This window comes from Papaver somniferum, unplaced genomic scaffold (assembly GCF_003573695.1).
Source record: "Papaver somniferum cultivar HN1 unplaced genomic scaffold, ASM357369v1 unplaced-scaffold_24, whole genome shotgun sequence".
Lineage (NCBI taxonomy): Eukaryota > Viridiplantae > Streptophyta > Magnoliopsida > Ranunculales > Papaveraceae > Papaver > Papaver somniferum.
This window is the reverse complement of record NW_020634374.1, coordinates 6,848,750-6,858,453: the sequence shown is the minus strand read 5'-3', so window position 1 is coordinate 6,858,453 and position 9,704 is coordinate 6,848,750. Positions and strand designations below refer to the sequence as shown.

Below are 9,704 nucleotides of genomic sequence, written 5' to 3'. Positions count from 1 at the left end.
AATGAACCAACAACTTTATTTTATGGCCATGTTTATTACTTTGTCCGCAGAATTGATATAATTTAAGTGATGCATCTCGGAGACACAAAATACTATGCACTATCTCGAATCCGATCATTTGGTCCAAATAAGGTGTATATGTAGTTGTACGGATGAAATAAGATCATGGTGATTACGTATGTCATCTTCTGATTATTAGCACTGTTGTTGGTGGCAATGTGAGTTATTTTCTACTTTGCATGCATTATCAATTCATCACTAAGGTTGATCATTTATGATAATCATGATGATTAATACGCAACTCATGTAGTACTCCAATAAAATAAGATGAAAACTAGTGATAAGCTTACAAATGTTAGTCAATAGTATATCGACACCTAGCTACTGAAACATACTCGTGTGTTTTTGAAAACAACGGTTAGCCTACATAGTGCGCGAGTGGTAGTGTTGCCGATAAGATGTCCCTCGTAACATGCTTTGATGTTTTGTACTGGACTATAAGCTACTTCACAATGTCATGGGCTCAATCAGGTTCAATTGAATTAACAATCAGGTTGGATTGATCGGCAATTCGGTCTTTTACAAGGAAGAAACAAAATGATTCAGAAGTTTCCCTCTTAAGCAATCGGCGGGACAAATATATATGCGGATAAAGAGGCCAAAGCGTATCTTGCAACTACCTTTGGTCATTGATCTACTAGTACTATTGTCTTGTGATGATACCAGTAAAAGATTAAGAGGAAGAATCAACGTTAGGGATGAGTTTTCGTAAAAATTTATATTTCCACCCTACCGAGTCTAGGTCAAATACATTTGACCGAAAGTCAGCTTTCCCCCTAAATGTTTTGGCTTTCCCTTTAACAAAAATCATAAAAATGTTAGGCTGTAAAGAGGCAATTGTTGGGCCTATGTAGTTTGGCCTGTTTTTTAGTATTTTTCCTTGATGTAATTTTCTCCTCAATTCATGTGATTTAGCAAAAAAAAAAAAAAAAAAACATATATGAATATTACAGTTGATCAGGTACAAATTACCCTATTTCCTCTAATAATTTCTTCTTTTTTTGTTATCGTTCTTACCCCCATACCCTGAAAGTATAAATAAAGACGAGGAAACCTTTCAGAGTAAACACAGGGAAACCTTTTCCAACCAAGCGTGTTACACAATACTTCAGTCGTACATCCCCTCTTGCTCCCAAACATCCACAAGAAAGTCTACCATTTCCTGCCCCCAAATAAACAAGTTTTGCATGAGCACCATGACAACCACAACGCCAGACAGTACTATTGCTCAAAAATAAGAAATATAAGCAAGGACGACCACTTTTCTGACCACATAAAATCGCTGAATACCATGATGTGGGGGCGAAATGATCAACATATACTTCTTTCTATTATCAGCCGGCCCGTACAAATGGTCAGCAATTGTGTTCAGGAAAGTCGCCATTCTCGTATTTGTAGACTAGAAGTTGACTTACAGAGAGAGGTATGGGCTGGGGGAAAAGCTTGTTGGTTCCAAGTAAACTATCGTAGGTTGCATTCCAGCTGCATAAACATGAATGTTTAAACTATGTATAATTGGAACATTATGGCCAGAAAAGAATGTACCAAGATCATAAACATTCTAACTTAGATATGAAAAGACATATTGATGAGAGGTTGAATTTGACTCAGGTTTGACACAAAGCTGTGGAAAGGTTGAGTTCAATAATTCCGAATTGAGGACCAAGATCAAAGGTTCATGCTTTCCTAGCCTATGATAACCTAAGGAAGAGAAAGTTAACACACCTTAACCTCGGCTCTTGAACCTGTGGTGTTGGGTTACCAGAATTTCTGTTTCCTACCCACTGCTGCCTAGTTTGATTCCAGAGAAGAAGACCTGCAATCAAATATTTCCATTTCTTAGCAACTAATAACACAAGAATTTTGCAAATTCTGAGCCATCATGATAAGAAAGCAGAGTGAGCTAAAACTTGCCATGATTAACAAATTCAGGTGGATTGCTTGTGCTGCCAGCTCCACTCTGGGAATCTAGAATTTGGTTTGATGTGCTGATCGATGAGACGCTACGTTGAGACTGAATTGCACTGTTGTCCATCTCACACGTGCTAGTGCTCCAAAAATCCTCTGATATACTGGGTTTCTTCACAGTTCGCCCTTGAATTCTCAGTCCCTTTGATGGCTCATCCACAGCAATAATTGGTGCGGGCTTTGTACAACATCCAAGACAACCTCTGCTCTGTTGCAAAAGAGGTTTTTACCACAAAGATGATTAGTACCTACCCACCAGAACCATAGACCTCAAAATCCTACATCTATGTTGTATATAGCAAAAAGTGATCTTCTTAATTCTCATCATAAAGTCTAAAAACAAAAACGATAATTCCTATCGGAACACAACATTTAAACAAAATGAATAACCATGAACTAGACTTTAATTCCTACAGATAAAATTCAGTCACATAATCTGGGTCTCATGTCTAAGCGAAATGAAGAACTAGACCATGAATCCTACAGAAAGTTTCAGTGTCATAATATGGGTCTCATGTCTAAAACAAATTATGAATATAGCATTTCTGAATACACAAAAGTTATTCAATAATATCGAAAATGACCACAAACTAAAATTCAGTGAGCTGAAATACTAACATACAAAAATTTCCATATCTCTTTCAAAACTTACAATAAATCTCCATCTTTCTCTAAATTTCTCCATTGATAAACACTTCATACAACTAAAATTGATCACACCAAATCCTAAATCACATCTCAACAGTTCTTCCTAAAAGTACACAGACCCAATTGATAAAAAAAAACATAAAAAAGTAGAATCTGAAACCTAAACCAGATCCCTCACTCTATTTGTCAAGGAAAGAATTGAAATTACTCAAATCAAATTATTGCTTACAAAACAAGCTAAAATAAGATCCTAATCAAACTTTTTTAAACTCAAAAAATCTCAAAATTAAGCATAATAGAATCTGGGATCTGTTCAGAAAATCAAATGACTTACCCCATGCATGCAAGAATCTGATGGAACCAAGATGAGAAAGATCTCCCAAGAAGCATTTATACTCTCAAAAATATAAAAACAAAATCAACCATCAATGTACAAACAACATCCACTTCTAAATACCAAATCCATTAAATATACACTTCTTTAATTTCAATCTTCAGTTACAAAAATTAAATCAAACTGAAGTAAATCGAATTAAAACCCTAATTATTATTTTTTCTAGGGTTTTGTAATCTCTTTTCTCACTAATACAGTTCAGTAGTATCCTCTCCTCTCTTCGATTTGCCCCTTTTAGTGGAGAGAGAAATTAACGGTTTGGCTCTCTCTATTTTTTATTTTATTTTTGGGAAATGAAAATAACTTGAAAAAGAATTAATAATAAATGGATAAAGGTGAGATAGATTATTCCATTATTATGGGTACTGATGCTGTCGGCCCATAGATATACTCCTCCCAGACCTCCTTACCTTGTGCTGGAACTGGACTTATGTGCATTTTCTAACATATGATGAGTTAAATTTCATCTTTGGATTTTTAGGATACTAGAAGCTGAGAAATATTTTTTGCTTTAACGAAAATTAGATTTTTCTTGTTTTTAGAGAATCTTTTATCATAACCAAACTAATTTCTCGCTTTTTGAGTTCTAGAAATCGAAAGTCTGGTCATTGATATGTAGTTAACCAGGTTATTCATTTCTTGTGTGAATAAATAATCATGACCAAATGGCTTACTAGCAGCAATAATGTTCCTAGAATCGAAAACCAGAACAAAAAAAGAGTAAAAGAACATTTAAAATAAAAAATAAAGTTAAATCAAGTGGTGATGCGATGAAGTTAATATCATGCACCAAGCTCCGAGAATAAAGTTGATTTTGAAAAAAATCCAAGAATTAGCTAGCAAAACATAAAAACTTAAAGGGAAAGCAGTTGTTAATTCTTATGTGTCATGGATGAATAAGAAAACAACTAAAATACTAATAAAATCTAAGTTTGATAGTGTCTCTACTTTTTAATAAATATTTTTCTATGTTTGATAGTGTTATCCATTTACTGAACATTAACAAACTTCATTCAACAATTTATTTTCCAGTTAAATTTGAGTGCATTACCAGTGTAATGAGATTTAAATGTGTATATACACGTTGGGAATCCTTAATCTGTGAAGATCCATGGTTGATCGAATTGCACCTTAGTCACTCTAAAAAAGAACGATCATGCCTCTCTGTGATACCTAAACAACTTAAGTCGAGATCCACATAAGAAAGTTATAAGTGGTAGTGTTACTTAATGGTCATATTATCGGTAACATAAGGAATGCACACTTTATCATAGAAGGAATCAGATTTTATGATTTACGACGATATCATAGGACCAGTAAACGGGTTATTCGGTTTAGTTGAAAATTACATTTTAGTTGTTACCATATATAATTTTAGGGGTTACTTCACGTATTCTAGTAATCCAACTGAAGATATAAAATTTTATGTGGTAACAACGGAAAATTCAAATAAACAAAATAACTTGTTGTTTATTAGTCCCATGATATCGTTAAAAATCATAAAATATGATTTCTCCCGTGGTAAAATGTGCATCACTTCCATTGGTATGTTTAACGAAAAGTATGGCCGTGAAGTAACAATATAGTTTCTTTACGTGGATCTCGTTTTAATCTTTTCAGGTACCACAAAGAGTCGTGGTCAATTTTTCTTAGAGTGGCCAAGATGTAATTTTTCTTAGAGTGTACAAACACATTTCAACCTCACAAGTGATTTCACTGATAGTTTACTCAAATTTAACTGAAAAATCTATTGTTGAACAAAGTTTATTCATATTCAATTCATGGATAATTCTGTCAACTTTCTACCACTAATTTTCGTTTAGAGAAGATGAAGTTAAAAAATTATAAAATCTAAGAAGGTCATACGATCGTGTTTCTACTTTTTAATGAATTACTTCAATTTTCTTCTATGTTTAATAGTCTTATCCATTTACTTAACATCGACAAACTTCCTTCAACAATTTATTTTCTCGTTAAATTTGAGTTCATTACCAGTGAAATCACTGATGAGATTCAAGTGCTTATATACACATTAGGAATCCTTAATCTGTGAAGATCCATGGTTGATCGAATTGCACTTTAGTCACTCTAAAAAAACGATCATGTCTCTTTGTGGTATCTGAACAACTTAAGACGAAATCCATAAGTGGTAGTGTTACTTGAAGACCATATTATCGGTTGACTACACCAATGAAAACAACACACTTTATCACAGAAGGAATCGAATTTTATGATTCATGACGACACCATTGGACCACTAAATGGGTTGTTCGGTTTAGTCAAAAATTATATTTCAGTTGTTAGGATATATAATTTTAGGGTTTACTTCACGTACTCCAAAAAATGGGTCAAACGCTCCAACTAAAATTTTCTATTGTAACAACTGAAATATAACATTCAAATAAATCGAACAATCTGTTTATTGGTCCCATGATATCGTTAAAAATCATAAAATCTGATTCCTCCTATGGTAAAATGTGCATTGCTTTCATTGGTGTGTTCAACGAATAATATAGCCGTGACGTAACACTGTATTTTCTTTACATGGATTTCATTTTAATCTATTTAGTACCACAAAGAGTCTTTATACATTCAGTTGGTTTATAAAGCAAATGTGTGTTTATACATCGTGAGTTGCAGCTTATGCTTGTCTCTTCGGGGACATCCGATAAAATTGCAACGATACTGAGAAGATGGAAAGATTCAGGGAAGAATTAGCATGGCCCCTGGTTGGTCAAGGATGACACGCACAAATTGAGAAATGGTCAAAACTTTTTTTTCAGTACCACAAAGAGTCTTTATAATTTTTTTTTTAAAGTGACCAAGATGCAATTCAATCAGCCGTGAGTCTTTACAAATTAAAGATCATTCCCAACGTGTACAAACACATTTGAGCCTCACCAAAGATTTCAGTGATAGTCTACTAAAATATAATAGGAAAATCCATTTTTGAACAAAGTCTGTTGATGTTCAATCCATGGATAGAACTTGTCAGCTGGCTTATTTTTGCAGATATCTTATTTTGATAAAACAATATGATCATTGGGCGGTTGGTATTCATTCCTTGAGCCTAGGAAACAATTAACATTCTACATGCCCACTAAAAATGCATTCTTGCTTACAGTTTTTGTTCGTAGCTTTGCATTGCTTTGTCAAAATTTATTTACTTATTTTTATATTAAGAAAAATAAGAAACATATTAAAAGCGGGCTCAAGTTCATCAAAATCGCATCTTTTTGGTCAAAATACTTTAGAGGTTTTGAACTTTTCTTTAAAAAATTGGGTTTTTATTAACATCATCATGTTTTTTTTAATTATTAGTACATTAATTTCAATGTTTTTTGATTTTCCTATAAAGCAAAACAAAATTCTCATTCCAAATCACCCCATAATAGACTAATATCTTAGTTTGTTTTTTTTCTTGCTATTTCATGTGTTTTGCTTGCTTATTCTTTTCTTTTTCTCGCCACTAATTTCACAAATTGAGTAGTTTGGTCTGTGCTTACTTACCGGCCCACTATTGTTTATTACTTTTCTTTTTCCTTTATAAAAAGGTGAACGATTTTTTTGGGACTACTCAAAAAAGGTGGGGACTACTTTGTGATAGAAATGTCCACCCTATAATGATAAGGGATGTCCTAAAATATGGAAATTACTAACATACTCTTAACCTATATATATAATATTACCACCTCCTCCCATCACCTCCACCTATATATATATATATAACCACCTCCTCCCATCACTATCGCCGCTCACCACCACCGACCACCTTGAACCACCACCACAACCACCTATATATATAACTTAATTTAAATCATTAACAAAACAAAATCAAAATCAAAAATATAACAAACCCATTACATGTCATTCGTTTTTGGTTGCAAAAATGACAAGTAATCATCAAAATGAGTTGAAAATGTAAGTTGCAAAGAGAAGTTCGGGTAGGAATTATGTGAAAACTTTGTCGAACTAGCCGAACTCAACTTTTAATGGAGGTTTTTCCTTCAGAGAAAAGTTCGGTTACGTCGCAACTTTTATTTTCCTAACCATTTTTTTTCCTAACCGAACTAAAGTTCGGTTACGTCGCAATTTTTTTCTCCTAACCGAACTTTTCTCTAAAAACCTATATATTGAGTTCGGTTACGTCGCACAATTTTTTCATTTTTTTTCCCAGCCGAACTTTTAGTTCGGTTACGTCGTATTTTTTTTTCCTAACCGAACTTTTCTCTGAAAGAAAAAAAATCAATTAAAGCTGAGTTCGGCTACCTGTGTTTTTAGAAATATTAGCCGAACTACACTTGCAGATGAGTTCGGCTACCCGTTCTTCAAATGTTGTAGCCGAACTTTGTTAACCAAATGGAAATCAATTTGTAAATTGTTCATTTTTAGGAATGTTTTGGCCAATTCAAGCACCATTAACTAAATTTGAAGTATCCATGAGTACCCAAAACATCATACTCTTGTTGTGGCTCTTAAAGAAAAAGATCTAACTTTTTTTCTTCCAAAACCCTCATCTTCATTATCATCTTCATCTTCTTCTTCTCCCTCTCAATAATTCTTCTTTAGTAAAAAAATCAAATTATTAATTTAATCTCACTAATCATTAATTAACTCACTAATTAATACACTAACCAATTTTATTACCAAGGACAAGTTTGGTATTAGAAAAAGAATTAGATAAGGGGTGACTCAAAAAATATCCACCCAAAAAATGAAGAGTAGTCCCCCTCCATTTTTGAGGGGTCCCAAAAAATCATTCTTATATATTTGCGTTGTTGGATAATAACAACATTCATTCTTAAGCCATACCGGCGTACTATTGTATTAAAAACAAGTTACAGAATGGGTGGTGCCAATCAGATCAACTGTATTCATTTTAAGTAGTTGATATAAATTTAATTCCAGTAATTTTTTATTCATTTTTGATGTTTTATCGTTACATATCTCTACAGGAACTACTGGAATACACGCGCATGACTATCCATTCACAAGAGGTTAACTAATCTAGCTAACACGTCGAACTTTACATCAATGCTAGTAGTCCTAATGAAATCAATCTTAGGTTTTATCACGAAATAATATATCTCGTGTAAGTATATATATATATAAAACGTTTGAATATTTGTATACAAGATCATTAGGTTTTAAGTAGTGCACAACGGCATTGTTAGGGTACGAACCTGAACTCGTCATAAGCCCATGAGTAGAACTCAATTCGAAAATCGGTTGTCTAGAAGAGAGAATCCATTGACTTATAAATTACTAATTAAGCCCCATCTAACCAATGTGAGACTAGGATCCCAACAGGCATCATCACTACTTGTTCTTGTTTCTTCTCAAAGCTTTGTCTACGGATGCTAAAGCTATTAGTCGGCTCTTTCTCTCTATCTTACGTTTTCTTTTTAAGTTTTTGGAAGACAGAAGTTTCAGCGAAACCCTATCTCTCTCTATATATACTTCAGCAAAACCCTATTTCTATACGGCAGTAATTCATAATAACTAGCTTCTATATTTAACTACTCGTATATATCTTAAGATTATGGGAATATGTTTTGCGTTATCTGACACCTACCTAACTAGTGGGGAAAAAAACAAACACTAATCGTTAATCACCATATAAATTTTGATATGGGGTGTCGGCTTCACGGAAGAAAGATTATGCGACGGAAGAAAGATTATGCGACGAGGTAACAACATGATATGAAGTTCAGTTGTGCAGTAAAATATAAGTTGTGATTCCTGAGCCTCGAACGTTTGACGTATCAAAAATGGCGACACATGAGATTGGGCTCTCTCTAGTTTAATTAGTTCTACATTCTGTTGGTTTATAAAGCAAATGTGTGTTTATACACCGTGAGTTGCAGCTTATGCTTGTCTCTTCGGGACGGTACTGAGAAGATGGAAAGATTCAGAGAAGAATTAGCATGGCCCCTGGTTGGTCAAGGATGACACGCACAAATCGAGAAATGGTCCAAACATTTTTTGATTTCCCCCCCTGCTTTTAGTTCTGTAGTATGTCAATGTGCTGCATCACATGAAAGAAACAAATGGAAACACCTGGTATCGGGCAGTATTGATGTAAGACTGACAAAAAATTGGATGTAGTTAGAATTGGAGGTAGATAATCAGATTTAGTGCCAAGAACACTTGCTCGACGAGTATCTGGGAAGAATTCAGTCCCCAGTAATTCAGTAATATTTGTTTCATAAGTAACTGCAACAGGATAGATAATCAGAATTATCAATTGGTTTCATCCAAAAGCAGCTCCATCATCAATTGAACGAACCAATTGAAGTACATAACAGAAGATGGAGGAATAATTCTGCGAGCAACATCTCTAAGCTCAATAAGGTCTTTACCACATTGGTTTCTCCACCCTTACTCAAATTTATATACGAATTCCCAGGCGACAGGTCCCTCGAGCCTTGAGTGGGTGTCATCCGCTGGATGCTCAGAGTGAAGGTCTTTCCCACCTGAGCGCTGTTGCTTTCTCATCTTCAATCTTTTTTGCCATAAGCATCATTAGCAAGGCAGAAACTGGTTCAGTCAATGAAAGACTTTGCCAATACAAGACTCTTGGATTGTCAAGTTGTGTACGTTCCATTACGGCGTGGTGCGTGCACAGCTTGAA

General features: G+C 34.2%; 1 protein-coding gene and 2 pseudogenes across 3 annotated transcripts; 2 read left to right on the top strand and 1 right to left on the bottom strand.

The window, feature by feature from the left end:
- Positions 1-907: 907 nt before the first annotated feature.
- On the bottom strand, positions 908-3,357 carry LOC113340887. Of its 3 annotated transcripts, none has more exons than XM_026585938.1 (5): positions 3,011-3,357; positions 1,975-2,231; positions 1,786-1,876; positions 1,476-1,542; positions 908-1,222 (listed from the first exon to the last, which is right to left on the bottom strand). In XM_026585938.1, exons 1-5 carry the CDS (start codon positions 3,064-3,066, stop codon positions 1,169-1,171), a joined length of 525 nt encoding a protein of 174 aa, XP_026441723.1. In that variant the 5' UTR covers positions 3,067-3,357; the 3' UTR covers positions 908-1,168. The 3 variants fall into 3 exon arrangements, with proteins under 3 accessions (XP_026441723.1, XP_026441725.1, XP_026441724.1); XM_026585940.1 differs by having other exon boundaries at positions 1,975-2,236; positions 3,011-3,350; XM_026585939.1 differs by lacking the exon at positions 3,011-3,357 and adding an exon at positions 2,681-2,828 and having other exon boundaries at positions 1,975-2,236.
- Positions 3,358-5,719: 2,362 nt separating this feature from the next.
- LOC113341101 lies at positions 5,720-5,846 on the top strand (annotated as a pseudogene).
- A 3,099-nt stretch (positions 5,847-8,945) lies between these two features.
- Positions 8,946-9,054, top strand: LOC113341113 (annotated as a pseudogene).
- The last annotated feature ends 650 nt before the right edge of the window (positions 9,055-9,704 follow it).